The sequence below is a fragment of the Anticarsia gemmatalis genome, chromosome 3 (genome assembly GCF_050436995.1).
Source record: "Anticarsia gemmatalis isolate Benzon Research Colony breed Stoneville strain chromosome 3, ilAntGemm2 primary, whole genome shotgun sequence".
NCBI classification, from domain to species: Eukaryota; Metazoa; Arthropoda; class Insecta; order Lepidoptera; family Erebidae; genus Anticarsia; species Anticarsia gemmatalis.
Window position 1 is genome coordinate 1,925,237 of NC_134747.1, and position 16,311 is coordinate 1,941,547.

General features: G+C 37.9%; 1 protein-coding gene across 3 annotated transcripts; it reads left to right on the plus strand.

Annotated features, from left to right (window-relative positions):
- Positions 1-1,635: 1,635 nt before the first annotated feature.
- LOC142987194 (E3 ubiquitin-protein ligase TRIM45) lies at positions 1,636-16,020 on the plus strand. Of its 3 annotated transcripts, none has more exons than XM_076135785.1 (12): positions 1,636-1,822; positions 4,087-4,385; positions 9,933-10,078; positions 10,433-10,609; positions 12,257-12,433; positions 12,653-12,829; positions 13,310-13,507; positions 13,924-14,137; positions 14,406-14,497; positions 14,777-14,929; positions 15,276-15,411; positions 15,839-16,020. In XM_076135785.1, exons 1-12 carry the CDS (start codon positions 1,809-1,811, stop codon positions 15,964-15,966), a joined length of 1,911 nt encoding a protein of 636 aa, XP_075991900.1. In that variant the 5' UTR covers positions 1,636-1,808; the 3' UTR covers positions 15,967-16,020. The 3 variants fall into 3 exon arrangements, with proteins under 3 accessions (XP_075991900.1, XP_075991901.1, XP_075991898.1); XM_076135786.1 differs by lacking the exon at positions 1,636-1,822 and adding an exon at positions 1,852-1,871; XM_076135783.1 differs by lacking the exon at positions 1,636-1,822 and having other exon boundaries at positions 3,800-4,385.
- Positions 16,021-16,311: the final 291 nt, after the last annotated feature.

Below are 16,311 nucleotides of genomic sequence, written 5' to 3' on the forward strand. Positions count from 1 at the left end.
ATAATTCAACATATTTTCCTATGGGAATGTTGTTCAGTTTCATGGGCTAAACACCCTTACCCACCCTATACCCCCTCCCGTTATGCCTCATATAGTATGTACCTATTGACACCTATTTATTTTATTTTCTACAGTAATTATAATTCTTTAACTGCAAATGTAACCTTGTAATCTTATACATTTATATGGGATTACAAAGTTATTGTTGCAGTTGGTGTATTTAGAAAACTGGACCGAAATTAGAAAATATTGGATTTTTCCCATGATTAAGACACTAAACCCTATTTGTATTCTAAATTTTAAGCTTCTAAGTCTGCTAGAAGTACCTTAGACTTTTGATGATCGGTGAGTCAGTGAGTCAGTGAATCAGTGAATCAGTGAGTGACAAAATTCAAAATTTTAACAAGTTGTCATTCTTAAACTACTGGTTCAAATTGACTGAAATTTTAAACATACCGTATTTATACAATGACTGATTAGTTGCTGAAAATCCAGGCTTCTTGTTTTATCAACAACGAAATTATAGGGGTGTCAAAAATAGCCCGAATTGCTTCGAGAAAAGGATGTTACGGCCGTGCCGCTTTTTTTTTGCTCGACTTGCGGGGGCACTTCCGTGCCCCCAGATTATGTTACATATAAGAAATAACGGAATGTTATTAATATGTGTACAACTATTTTTGTCCTTTTTTTGTAAAATAAGTTAAATAATAAGCCTTTTATTTTACTAATTTATTATGTACTACATTGCTATTGGCGAAACTTGGATGTATTTCATACGCCTGTTATATCTTGTGCATGTTATGTACAATAAAGTTAACATATTGTTAATTTTATCAAAACAGAATATTATTGTGATGAGATCGTGATGTGAATGCGAAAATAGCGTTTACTATAAGCCCTGAAAGCCCATCAACATGAAACACTTGTTGCTATAGTACTTATCGGACCAACCGATTAAAATCAATTCAATATCACTTTCCTAGCCATAGTTCCGTCCCTGTAGTTCCGTACTATGTACACAGCCAATCCGTATCGATCAAATCGATTGATTGGATGCGGTGAGCGAAAATAATTCAACATAACTACCTCATATTACTAAGTAGGTATGTACCTATTTAACTTATAGCATGCGCCAAGTAACTTTGTGTGTCCGAACATAGTCACACCATGTGTCGACAGCAAAACCCTGCGGATGAGAGACATTATTAGTTATCCGAAAGTCGGTGCTAATTAGAACGGGAGAACTCGGCAGAAGCCCAGTAGTTAAAAAAGCAGAACGTGAACAAATTGTCGCGGGTTCGAGTTCTATTACTCATAATAATTTCTAACCATTGGGTTTAACATGAGTGAGTGAAGGTATGCACCCTAAGTACCTATTCTTATATCCCATTTGCATGTCATGATATTAAGGTTTTAGGAATTTATCTGTGTCTCCTTACCATAGTGACTGGCTGCGAGCAAAGCTAACACATCCGGTTAAATAAATATTTAAAAAAATACTAAGTACATAACAAAAAACCAAGCGACGACAATATAAAGTCACCGGCAGGGCGTAGCATGACCAATACACAAAAGTGACAAAACACACAGGAAATACGGACAGTATTTCAAGGTAAATCCTTCATAATAATCTCAGTGTCCGATGGCCGCCCTACGCACGCGGGTGCACGCGAAAAATAGCGCTGGCTGACATTAAATTAGTTTTCCCGCCAAATGTGGGTCACCGAACGGGCGCGTTCCATTTATTACGTTCAGAAATAATTATGTTCATTTAACGAACTTTATTTGTTATTTATTTTAGTGATGTGATGTCTCATCTTTGGTAATATAATGTTTTTGTAACGTGTTTGTCGGGTAACTGGTATGATGAGGTTAGATATAGATAGATGGCTAATATAAGAATAGGTGTGCGTTTCATTGTCGCTTTGAAGTCTAAAATAGATCAGGTGTTGTACCGACTGATTGTGTACAGCTTTTAGTTAATTTCTGTAATAGTTAATCGTTAGTTGTCTTGACATGGTTTTCATAGTTGTTAATCGTTTAGCGGCTAGTCTACACCTATCGTAGTTAGGTCAGATAGAGATTTAAATATTATTATCATTCTTTGATAAATAATTTCAATGTAGGTAGTTTCTTTCTTCTTAAAATTAAATACAAATGTGTCTCGCTTTCTGAAGATATGCTCTTCGCACCGATCGTTTTTATTGCACTACTTAAACCCTTTTCAATTTTAGCAACGAAAAGTTCAATTAATATTATTTAACTGAATAGCATAACTGCGACAACACCTTTTTATTTTATAACTAGCATAATAATAAGAAACTTGCTGTATATTTCACGCATGCCTACTTAATTAAATTACAGACTGACAAATCCTAAACGTAACAAATAAGGTTTTAAAGCGAGGCGGTCATTCAATCATACAAATACTCTGTTTATTAGGTCCCTTTCCGGTCATAATTGGATCTCGATTGAATCGGCACACAATCGGCACGTGCTGAATAACCAACATCGATTAATGCTATAAATGAATCAGTTTTATATTTCCAATGGGAGCGTGTTGTTACTGAACGTTGTTGATTGTGTTTTATGGTTCGCTGTTGTAGGTACCTACCTACATAGTTATATTGTTTTAAATTAATTAGATACTTTTTCGTATAAGTTCAAAAAATACCTTAATCCTTAACGCTATTTTATTCAATGTATCAAAGAAGTAATGTACAGAATTGCAGGTACCGGCAAATCATACATAATATCATTTATTTTTTAACTAATGTGTATTATTAGACCGCTACTCCTGTCGCCGGTAATTCAAATTATCATTTTTTTCTTCAACATCGTGCCTACAGAGTAGGTAGGTACCTACGCGAAATAGCCGTATATCATTGGAAATAAATTAATTGTGTTAATTCTAAATCCTTAAAAGATCGCTCTCAAATCATTCTTAAAAACCTTAACAAAATATTGAACTTAAAACACGATAAATCCAAAAACTTCATAATCCAACCAATCATGGCCCAAGGATGTCCAAAACTCGAAACCATAAAAATCAATCAAATAGCAAAGGAAATGAGAAATGGCGGGGGTGCTTGGACAAAAATAGACGTTACTTTCTCATCCCTCACATTATCGTAGGAAATTGGACAGAGCATGCATCACGCGTCATTGCTATATTAGTTATGAAGTTAAGTGGGTTTTTTGTATAAACCATAAATAGATTCTAAGCAATTTAAAACGAAGAACTTTTGGACCCTATTAACAAATCTTACGGGATCCGATTTTATTACCAACTCTCGTGAGATCAAGTCGCGTAACCAATTTATCAACTCTATAGATATCAGACATCAGATTCTATTCCTAGGTCTTTAAAAGCCAACCTATTTCGCAAAGATCAGTACTCAGTATACCTGTAGCTATCGAGATTAGTTTATTTTCTTAATGATCCTTTATTCTAGTCTGTCACACTCTGCATCTTTACCTAGGGGTAAAGATAGTAATTGGGTACTTAAACAGTTTATATCGTATCGTAATTTAGAAGCTCTTTCCTTCTTAAATCTAATCTCCAATAACACCTGCCATTGCAGCTGCTTGCACTTGAAACTTTGCAATCATTAAAGACAAAAATAAAAGCAGTACCTACATGAATGTTTACATCGTTCAAATCCTTAAAATATGAGCGCCCCTTTTGCAAATTTGAAGAAACTTTAAACCCCTACAGGCACAAATTATATTCTTGTCATATTCCCTAGATAATCCCCGACTAATTTTATTAGTAATACATTAACGACTTTGTAGGCAGTTCAGTCGGGGCATTAGAATAAAACAAGCGATACATTATCGCCGCATCTGTTACGTTTCTGAACGTAAGTCAGTCGAACAACGCGCGGCACAGCGGGCACACGTTTATAAATAACGATGCCCTTCACGCACGCTTTCGAAATATAGATCAAGTTTATCATAAATTACAAAAAAATATTTGATAAGTTATAAAGAAAATATCAACGATTTTAATTTCAATTAACGGTAGAGTTGCGTTTAGTTACTGCTAAATATGGAAGTAGATCGTATTTTATATATTTTCGGCAGTTTTACACGCAAGAAGCAAGACAAACGCAAGTCTTTGGAGCAGTTGTCACTGAGTGCTGGCAACAGTCCTATCCATGGGAAGGGGTCTCCTCGACCTTTGAGTCAGAACTTGAACATCGCGCCAAGAACTTCAGCTTACAACGATGGGAAGAAGAGTAAAGTGAAAGAATGGGAGTGTGGGATCTGCAAGAAGGAACTGGTAGAGCCCAGGCTTCTGGGCTGCCTTCACAACTTCTGCACCAGATGCCTTCAAGGCCTACATCAGGAAGGCGAGGCAGAGATATGGAGCGAAGTGGACGGTGAGTAATGATGTGAATAAACTTGTAACATTTAAATGCTTCCGTTTGTTTACAATATTTTGCAAATGAATCGCGATCGTAAAGAAATTGGTCGTAAAAAATTTGCAGGACCGTATTCAGAAGCGAGAAATGAACGAGTTTTCAAACAAATTCGGTCAAATGATGTTTTATAGATACGACACTAGGAATCACTGAAGACTTGGGTTCGATTCCCGGGTCAGAGATAAGTGCTAGGTTTGTCTTTTAGTAGAAGTAAGCATTTCCTTTTATAAAGTAGTAGGTAAGATAAATATGTGTACTGCGGTCACTCCGATAGACATGAAATGCTTAGCGAAGGAAAAATGCACAAGTATATAAGGCTTCCTATGATGTATGTCTTGATATTAGGTCCGTTTAATACTATGTTATTCTGCAACGATACAGCTAGCCAATGTGGTGTAATTTTTCCGTTATTTGGCTCACCATCGCGTATCATCATGTCGATCTTTTACGTTTATTTACAGAGCTTTGTCATAATTATGCCTACCGTTGTAATGTTGGACCAAATAACGCAAATATTGGAACAAATACTAGTGCCAACATGACTATGACACACTTTTGATTTGTACACAAAAAATTGCTGTTTTACATAGATCTATGCTATCCAATAAGATGGCTATTTTGTTAGCTTTACGTTACATACAGTAACAGTCTTATTAGTTTTACTACTAATTACCTGTATAAGTTACTCGCCTATTGTTACTCAGGTAAGGATAATATGTTAATTTGGAATAAATTTCACTTTTCGTAAGATTCCTTGCTCTCCTTCATTTTGGTATTGACTATCCGTAATTTTATTTATATTTCTGGCTATCTAACCACACAATCAAGGATTAAACTATGAATGCCGATTAATTTTCTTATTGTTAAATTGGTATCCCTAGATCCTAGTTGACCATCGCTCTCGGAAAAGTCTGTAGTTAAATTCGTCCCAAACATTATGGTATTAATAGGTTGATGATTCAAATCCCACCTGCTCTATATCACGTATATTGTCTTAATAAAAACATAAAACCAAACAAACCTGTTCACGAAACAACTCAGTATTTTACTTCGCGTAAACAAACGATGCTCATAAATCCAATAATACAATCATTTCAGATATTCTTTGAAACCTCAGCATTAATTGGATTGATTTGATTTTAACAGTAGCTCATTGTTATATCAAAGACAACTATTCAAAACTAAATATAAAGACCGCTTTCTCAATTAATTCTTATTGTATGGTTAGTGGTCAACCTAGTGACAAAGTTTTTCAAGCCGCCCGTCTTTAACGACTGTTATCTAAGTAGACAACAACCGGGACCGACTTTTAACGTGCCCTCCGAAGACGCTCAGTTCAAATACCACTATGCGGTCACCCATCTATGGAATGATCAAGCAAAAACTACTGACCCCCGGTTTCTGAGGTACATTTAGCGGTAGTTTATCTATTTAATAGCGTTTAAACTCATATTAAAAAAAACGCTATTCAATAGAAAAACTACCGCTAAATGTACCTCAGAAACCAGGGGTAAATTAATTTTGATGTATGGTATACAGATGGTTTAAAACCTGGATTAATAAATACAAAGGATACTCTTTACGCTGGGATTCATATTCACGTAGATGAAACGTAGCGAACAGAAATTAATACGACTATTATAAAAAGTTGAAGATCGTGATTTTGAGAGGTCAATTTATTTCAAGATTGTTTACATTAATAACCTATTTTATAGTTCATCTGGACTATAGAAAAGTGCATCTGAAGGAGCTATCAAATTGTTATGGTTTTTTTATTGGTTTGCTGCTTTGGCTCTAAACGCGTGATTGTATCAAAAACACTTAAATTTATTAGGTGTTAATGTTGCAGCAAAAGAGCAACATTGGTTGCCTGAAGCGTATCGCAGTATCTACTGTAATTAGGCAATAATAGGCCTTTTGAGCCACGAACGAAAGTGCAATAATTCTACCTAACGCCACCTTAATCATCTACAATACGGGCCACTGTAATTAAAAATACATAATTAAGTACTCTTTAATTTTCAAACTTAATTTTAAAAGCCTCTGTGGCGCAGTATTTTACGTTGCCACCTCGCCACTACCAGTACGTCGAGAGGTGGTTTCGATTCCCACCCAAAACAAATGTTTGTGCAATCCAAAATTGGTTGGTTCGGGTCTGGTTGAACTTTGTCTCCGTTGTTTGTATGTTTGTAAAAGACCCGACACAAAAGCAGTTCTTAGTGCGGGAGTTGTTTTTTTTATATATTCTTCTTTAAACCATAACTCTCAGTATCAAAGGATAGTTTCATCTCCGAATAATCTTTAGGCATCATAACAGATAACTTTGTTGAAATAAAGATGTATACTTTACAAACTAGACGGCTCGTTGTATATTTTTCTAAGCTTTTGTGTACATAATACCACCCACGGTTCAGGGAAACCCCAAAGGAGTACTTTTATTTATTTGTATTTGACTCTTAAAAAACAGTCTAGGCTTTCCAGAAACATTCGCAAAATAGCCTTAACCGTATTAAAAAATGACTCATTCAGTGATAATGAAGTTAATTAAAACAAACAAATCTAACCAATTACCATTCTGTTGGGTACGGGTCTCGTCTAAAAATAAGGTAAGGATAAGGCCTTAATTCCACCACGGAAGGCAACTAATGGTTGCCTTTTATATTACAACGATTATTCCGTAAAGGAAAAGCAAGAGTGGATTAATAACATGCCTTATATAATCCCCTATACATACATATATTTATTTATTTTAAGAATAAAATATTTTGTATCTTCGGTTCGTCTATGTATAGCGTGTTTTTGATTCACTCTTGCTTTTATAGCTCTCAGTATTCCCATCGGAACAAGTTAAAAAGACATAATACATATTATGATGTAAATTAAACACAATATATCACATAACGACAATGTAGACCTACTGAGGCGTGAATACACTGCGAAGCCGCACAAGTCAGATCCTCGACCTACTGGGTAATCCCATCACCTATCGATTGGACAACTCGCTGTGCTGGTGGCTAATGTAATTGTGTTACGAGGGTATATTTCATTGTAGTGGTGAAATGTGGTAACATAGTTACTTTTTTGTGATAGTCGACCTTTTGTTAAAGTTACTGAAGCTGCTCATTGCTTGCAGAGCTAGCTACCTGAAGACTTTGGGCTTAATGCTAACGACTGTTCCCATTTATCCATGAAATATTCTTACCATAGATAGGGGTGCCAGTGGGCATAAAACAATGTTAATAGGTAAATCTTTTGATAACGAATTGACAGGGTCGCATAAGATTATTAATGGTCTTTCTTTTGTTACAATTTCTATGTTCGATAACTATCACGTGTCTAAATAGATTTTGGGTTTCGTACTTTAGCGAAGTATAGAAGGTTAAGTTTAATTCAAATTTCATCCAAACGAAACTTAGTAATTAAATGAAATATATTGTTTTCGGTATACTAGGCGCCACAGCTACAGAGCAGTAACAAATCCATTCACAATTTACATTCAGTTTCATGAATGAAAACACATAAACAGCTGATAAAAGCGTGGTGTATCAACGATTTATCCTCATAGTTACAAACAGGAACTAAGCTAATGTGTTTCTAAATATAGTGGTGCCACCCGGCGCGGCGTATGACAGGACATACAAACAAACGGTACTCCTTCAATAGTAAACGTTAACTTGTGAATGAATGATCTATGTGGAACCATAATTACCTTTTTGTACTACAGGATCCAAAACGAATATCTTCTACTTCATAGTATGTATTTGTGTTTATTTAGTTGATAACAATTATGTTCCTATAAAGAAGACACGTGAGAGTATCTTGAAAAAAATAATCCTGGATGTGTATTCATTACTTAAAACAACTGTAAAGAATAATGAACATCTCAAGTCCCAGTAAAAAAGTCTGCCCTAACGCTAATTTCTATTCGAAAATTAAAATCAAATTAAATTATTTAAACCCAGATGGAAGCTTAACTAAACCACTACGTACGTTTACTTAAGTGTCCGTTTCTGGAGATTATGCATTTTTTCTAAATTACTAATCAAAGGTGCTCTCTCCTTCTCACTCTACCAGTCAGTTACCACGCTCTTTGCTAAACCATAACACACTCCCAAAAATACTAACATATCAAAATGCCAGTTTCATTGACTGCAATACTCTCGAATTATCAAAGCGTTATACCGCGTGAATCACGTAACCATAACAATGAGATATAAAACAGACGCACAAATTAAACATAAGTATCAGTTTATTTGTAATATCATTCAGAGAATTATAAACGGAGATGGAAGCCGTTTACGAGGTGTGTTTCTTTTGATATTATGTTGCAGAAGGTGATTGATATTTGATTTCTGTGCAGTGGTTTATCTAGTGTAGAAGTTGTTTAGTTCATTGCCTTTGATATAGCTAAATGACTCTAAAGAAATATAGTTTTATGCGTCATACGAAACACGGGAAGTTAAACCTAAATAAAAAAATAACCCTGCCAGGCAATGGTCACCTCCCGGAAAGAGAGAGAGGTTGGGATTTGAGTCCACCACACTGGCCAAGTACGGGTTGCGTTCTTTGCGTAGGTACCTTCAAGGACTGTTCTAAGGAACTCTCTAATAAGAAAAGTCTCTCTCGAAAAGTTGCGTCACGAGTCACGATGTTTTCCTTCACTGTTGGAACCTGTTTGTAAAGCCAATTCTAGTCTATTTTTGTAGGTATCTAAGTATTATAATTAGTTGTTAAGTCTGATCAAAAGAATAGTTCAATACCTTAATGAAAATCAATGAATCAGCTTGAAAAACTGTAATACAAACATTACAATCTGTCCAAATCCATCACTGTCTAGTTCATCGACTCATAAAAACATAACTTTTAAAATAAAATATATTATTAGCTAATGAATCACACAACTCAATGTCAAACACGAAAACATATGAAAAACTATAGATCTTCCGGCAAAATCGTCGCTTTGCCAAAACCTTGCCATGACTCATGATTGTACTGAATCGTAATGTTTACGTAACATTACTGAAAAAAGCTTATTATGTCAAACAAATGTTGGCGATCTGCAGATGTTGTAAACATTTTATGTGTTTTATTGACAACATTATATATTTGTGTTTTTTACCGGGCTCAAGGCCTGACTCTCTAATTCAGTAATATGGGATACACACTACGCGATTCACTCTCGAACTAGGTTTAAGAAAGAATCATTGTTGTCCATTATATAATAGGATACTGAAATTAACGCGAACACGCCTTTTACCTTGCCGACTACGTTGCTGCTTCTGCCTGTGATCACGGCTAGACTTCCCTGCTCCGAAACGTCAGGCATTCATATCCTAGAAGGTACATACATAAAAATATGCAAAGCCAAAGTTTAAAGGTTATCACTGTCCAACAACAAGTATAACTTTTTATTGCGACTCAATGAACCTAACCTGAAGGACCTGAACTCCATAGGAACTGAAATGCTAAAGGTATATAATGGTAAAGGGTAATTTTCGTCTCAAGGATCAATCCAGCTGGACCCAGGCGGCTCCCGTTCAGGGTCTGGAGCTGGTTCAGCAGGATCTGGCTACGAGAGCGACCTTCGACACTCTGGGTCTGAAGGATCTTGGGAACAGAAACCACACAAATATGGAATATTTTCTAGAAAGGTTAGTATCAACCCACCGGCTTTTAAAAATGCGTTAATGTAGACTGAGCGTGTTGACACCTAGTGAATAATAAGGCTACCTACAAAACATACAAATATCGGACATAAAGTACAACCAGGCCCGAAACAACTATTTGTGGATCGCATAAAAAATTGCTTCGTGTAGGAATTGAACTCACGACCCCCCAACCAATGGTAGTGGCGACCACCTTATCCACTGCACCACGGAGGTATTATTACTTTCGATCTGGCCGTAGCTTTTTGGCATATTATCCGTTACTTACCAATTACCTGTAAAACTAACCCTAACTAACTAGTTTCTGAACTACAAGTAAAAATATTTGTATTTATCCAGGTATCTGGCAAAAGCGTGCAGTTCCTTCTCTGCCCGACATGTGGACATGAGACCCAGTTGCCTATAGGTGGAATATCAGTTCTGCCTCTCAACTATGTACTCCTGAGGAAGATGACGGCTGCACAAGACAGCGATGGAGTCAATGTGCTGTGTGATTTGTGCAGCACCGATAATAAGGTAAGATTCGAGGAATGTTTTCGAATAGCCTTTAAAGTTAAGTATGATGGAGATTTAAACGGCGTTATAGACGATACAGTAGAGTTTATAATGTTAAATCTTGCGCTGGTGTCTGGGTATCGATTTCCGGCTTGAATACAAAAATATATAGATTTTTACCTACAGTACTTATACTACACAGCCATGTTTACCGGTAAATTACGTACAGTCCCGGATTCGATTCCAGAGTCAGGCAAAAAAACGCGACATTAGCTTATCATAATCGTTACGCTTCTTATCTGAAATTAATTGAGGTATGTTGAAAGAAGTGTCACAGTCGGTTCCCGGGTCGGGTCAAATTATGCTCGATGTCAGCTCGGGACAAAGCATTAGTAAACGCAATCTATAGATACCTTATATAACCATTTGAACCATTTCCAAAAACCATTACGTTTTCTATCAATCTTTTGTCCCCATTACTCCCTACTCAATACCCATGACTTCTTAACAAATGGTGTCTTTCTCAAAATACTCCACATTACTAGTTTAAACACGTGAGGCAATCGAGCCGTGCATTGCACGCTTCTGAAATGACACCGAATTATCATCGCTTTTGCCTTCGTTCGGCTACATTGAATGGGAACAATTTTACTTGTTATAGAAATGGGAATTGTCTGTTCTTGTTACATTTCATTTGACTTGATTTATGGAAATAATTAGTCGATGTCTCCATTAATTGATTTGAATGGGTAATCTATAAGTTAATACGTAAAGGAATATTACGTTTGGTCCTATTTTTAAATGTGTATGTGCGCACAAAGAATTGAGAGGTTTGAATAATTTATTAAAGTTTATTTTGCGACCAATGGTCGGCACTTATAAGGTAGATACACTGTAGAAGACGCAAGATGTTTTTTGTTTTACAGTCGTTCTACAACTAAAATTGATGTTGACTCTAGCTATGGATCGATAAGTAATATGCGATCATAAGGAGTTTATTCCGTCAAGTTCCGGAGTTTGTTAAAAAAATCTAACCTTAAAACTGTCAATCCCATTGTATCAAGTTACTTTGTAGTTTACAATGTTATTTCCAGTATATTAGGTCAGTTCCTCGGTCCAGCACACGCGACTGAATTGCCAATACTTATTTAAATGAAGCAATCCTACCATCTGGCGAACAGGCGGAACTAAACTTAGATCGAGACATCATATTCATTACATTAGCTTCATCATATAATTATAACAGATCTTGTACCTACGCACCTGCACCTTTTTTTTGTTTCATAAAAAAACAACTCCCGCACTAAGAATCGAATTGCTCTTGTAACGCGGTGACTTTTACAAACATACAAACAACGAACACTAAGTACAACCAGACCCGAAACAATTATTTGGGGATCGCACAAATAATTGTTGCGTGTGCCGTGTGGTAATCGAACCCACGATCTATCGACGCAATGGTAGCGACGTGGTGACCTTAGCCACTGCGCCACGGAGGCAGTCAAATATCGCATAAGATTGTAACTGAGTGTTCTATTTAAGATAACACACGATTTTTTCAATTCATAACGTCTTATGAAGACCTCTAAGATACCACCCGAGCTACGAATGTCACAAACTTATACGAACTAAGAAACTTTTCCACTCAACAAACGTTTCTTCATGCAGGCCGAAAGCCGCTGCAACCAATGTCTAGTGAGCATCTGCACATCATGCGAGGAGACTCACGGCAGACAGCAGACCACTTCCAGACACTCCCTGCACCCGCTCGACCCAGCGCCAGTTAAGTACTGCAGCCAGCATCCTAAGGCTGAGCTCAGTGTTTATTGCGCTACTTGCCAACAGGTAAGAAATTCTGTTAAGAAGGTTTTTTACATGAAAAACGTCAAGGAGTTGTACCTATATAATTGTGCTGTCATTCGAAAAGGAGAAAGATACTTTCTGGCTCTGACTGTCTGTATTCATACTACTAGGTACTATTAATGCGAAAATAATTTTTCCCCGACGTAATAGGTATATGGATTTTTAAAACACAGATGTTACAACAAATCTTCTTATCCCCAGGTGATATGTCGCGACTGCTGCATAGTATCACACAGCGGGCATGCTCTAGCGAGCGCATCACGTGCGGCGGCTGAGCGTGCCCGCGTGCTGCGTGACGCGTGCTCGCGCGCCAAGATGGTGCCCGGGAACGTGGAGCGAGCCGCGCGGGGACTGGCTGCACAGGCCTATGAGACTGACGTGAGGGACTTTTATACTTTAATGTAGCTTTATAGAAGAAGTGTTCCTTATTCTTTATGGGGTGCGTTTTTTTAATACATTTGGCTGGTTCATGATGGGGTATCGTGCTTGTAAGAGGTATGGATCTGTGGGGTTTGTAATTTGATAGAAATAGTAAATGAAACCGCAACAACTCTGCAGTTAAATTCGTCTGAACGTTGTTCCTCACAGTACCTATATTATGTAATATGAATCGTACTTTCCTCACAATACGACAAATCACTCAATTCGAACAGTTAGGAAATATTAACAAAATTACCACCATAACTTAACTTTATACCATAAATTAATACTTTGGGCTTTTGACTACATGTAAGAGTTTACTTTAAGATTATAACTTCAGTAAGTTTCATCGCATTAAACTCATCAAGAAACAAGATCAATGCATGCCACTTTTCCCCTTTGTTTCTCAAGTATAATTTCCTCGTTTCTTCGCCACAGTGCCAAGCAGCACAAGTAGAGAGTTCAGTCCGCGAGTGGTCAGCTCAGTACCGGCGCGCAGTGGAGGCGCACACGCGAGCGCTCAGCGCGGCGGCGGCTCGAGCCCGCGACGTGCACCGCGCGCGCCTTGAACATAACACGCGCGCGCTCGACGACAGGGCACGACAGGCTGGCGAGGCTGTCAAGTTCGCCGAAGAGGTAGGCTACTTTGACCACGTTTATATAGATTTTCAGAATTGATACTGGCAAGAGAAACAAAATCGTTACCCATGTTTTACGCCGTTCGTCTCTTCCGAAACACGAAGCAACTCGATATGTTTAAGATGGTCGCCAATGCACAGAACAACCTATGCAAGTGTAGCTTAACCAGAGATCGAAAGAAAAAAGAAAGAAAATTGTTTTTCAAATTGAAAAATAAGTACGGGCGATTTCTATAGTGGCCAGACTTGGCAAAAAGGTTGTTCACCAAATTCCATGCTAACTAGATCCCAAACTTGAGTAACCTCAAGTCTCAAATTATTTCACTCTTTCTCGCTTACCATTTTCCCAACAAAGAGCCAAAGCTAGTGTACCCAAAATAAATCATCTCATCACAAACATTCTTTCTTTCTCAGCTCCTATCAGAAGGTAAAGAAGACGAGCTCCTCACCCTCAGTGGTCCAGTACTTCGTCGTCTAGAGCGAGTGACAGAACTGGAGCCACTCACGGAAGCCCCCCGCCTGGAGCTGCGCTTCGCCCCCCGCGCACCCTCCACACACGACCCCACTATATTCGGCAGACTGCTCGCTCAGGCCACTGATCCGGAGATGTGTGTGGTGAATACTGAAGGTATGGTACATGGTACAATTTTGCTTAAAATTAGAAGACAACTTGAGTCATTATTTGAAAAACTATTGAAGACAGAAGTAGACATCCGTTCTTTCACATTTATTTCTTTAAAAAATTATTCGTCACTATGTTGAAGAAATTAAAGACACGAATAAGTACCTACCTATATTGTGAGAGAGCGAAGTACGTATTTAATAATAGGGGTCTATGGCGAGCTAGCTGCTAGTTTTCAGAAGTCTAAAACTATATTTCTGTGTTGTATTGTCAGGTCTCCAAGATCTTCGAGTGGACGTGGAACATGAAGTGACTCTTGAGTTACGAGACAGCGGCGGTGACAGGATTTGGTGTGGTGGTGAACAGGTACAACATTTATCTAATTCTATTTAGGTGCCTAGTAAAGTACTATATAGTATTTACTTACTATAACTTGACGTCTTAGCAGAAACTAACAATATGGCAAAGAACAAAACATAACGATCTACGGATCTACCATATATTTTTCCCAGATCGATACCATGTAATAGTTTTAGGTACCTACTTCTCTCTCCAAAGTCATATATGACTAAGAAAATTATCCCTTCTATATATCAGGTATTACTGGTGAAAATATAGTCTTCATTCATGTGTTTCTTCGTCCAGGTGGCAGGTTACTTCCGTCGCCGCGACTCGAGCGCCCGCCCCAGCTCTGCGCGAGTGACCGCTCGCTCGGACGGCACGTACTCGCTGGCTATCACACCGCGGTCACCCGGAGCTTATTTATTAGCTGTCACTGTTAATAATAATCCGATTAAGGTAACACTGAGTACATATAATTCTGATTACATATTATTTTAATATCATGTTGGCTAGTTACATTGACAGTTATGCAAGGGTTTGTTTATAGTACTTATTATGTATACGTACACAATACGCACGTACACTATTCCCCCATATTCATAACCTGGTCAAACGGATTGAGCAATCAGGAGGCTTTACGTGCACTCCAAGGTCCAGGGGGCTATAATTAAAAACTTTTTAAGCTGGACAATTCACATAACGCAGTTATTAGGTAGATAAATGACTGGACCCGCGATTCATACATTGCCGCTTGGATAGTATTTTTAGGAATAATAAAGTTACATGATTTGCTTGTATTTAGGGCAGTCCGTTCGCGTGTTGTGCGCGTGCGGGCGCGGCGCACTGGGGCACGTACCACTGCTGCACGTTCTGCTCCAGCGGCGGCAAGCGCGACGTGGCCTGCGGCTGCGGGGCGCAGATGCCGCACGGATATAAAGGTACTACTAACCAATTGACTTGTCCTATTGTAAGAAAACCAATAACTTTACTGCTAACTTTATTAATATAGAACTAAGTACTGAAGGATTTTTTGCAAATACAGACATCGGCGTTGGCTTCAATTCGATTACAAACTACTATTTGTGGATTACACAACTATTATTGCCAATGTAGATATCGAGCCTCTATTACGTTGATTAGCAACGGTTCAAATCATTTACTTATAAGTTACATGAGCAATTGTATAACAATAAAAATAGACACAGCTACCCATGATTTACCGTGACTTGATTTTTCATTCTTTATGTGCAATCATGCTAGAATTACTTCACCCGTTTTTGAATATCAATTTGTCTGAGTATCAATAAGAATTATATTTCAACACCTATGTCATAAAGTAGTATAACTTATATGGTGTTCGTGCAGGTTGCGGGCACGGGCACGCGGGCTGGCCGGGCACGCGCCACTGGTCGTGCTGCGGCAACACGCGGCGCGACGCCTCCTGCACGGCGCCGCGCCGCCCGCACACGCAGCTCTACCAGTTCTCACTATGATATTATATGTGTACTGTTGTATAATTACAAGTTTTATTACACCTTACTAAATTACTTGAAGTTTTTTTCCATTGGACTCAAGGCCTAACCTCTCCCTAGTTACGGAGACCCTTGCCCAGCAGTGGGACACTGATGGGTGAAATTTGTTTTATTTTTTCCATTGGTAGTTACTCCCACTACGTCACTACTGTCCGGTTTCTGTGGCACGTTTAGCGGTAGTTTATCTATTTAATCTTACATTTATATGAATTTAAATGATATTGAATAGATAAACTATCGCTAAATGTACCTAAAAGCTTTTGTACTTGGTTTTTATTTGAATATTGAAGTGCATTGAAGGATACA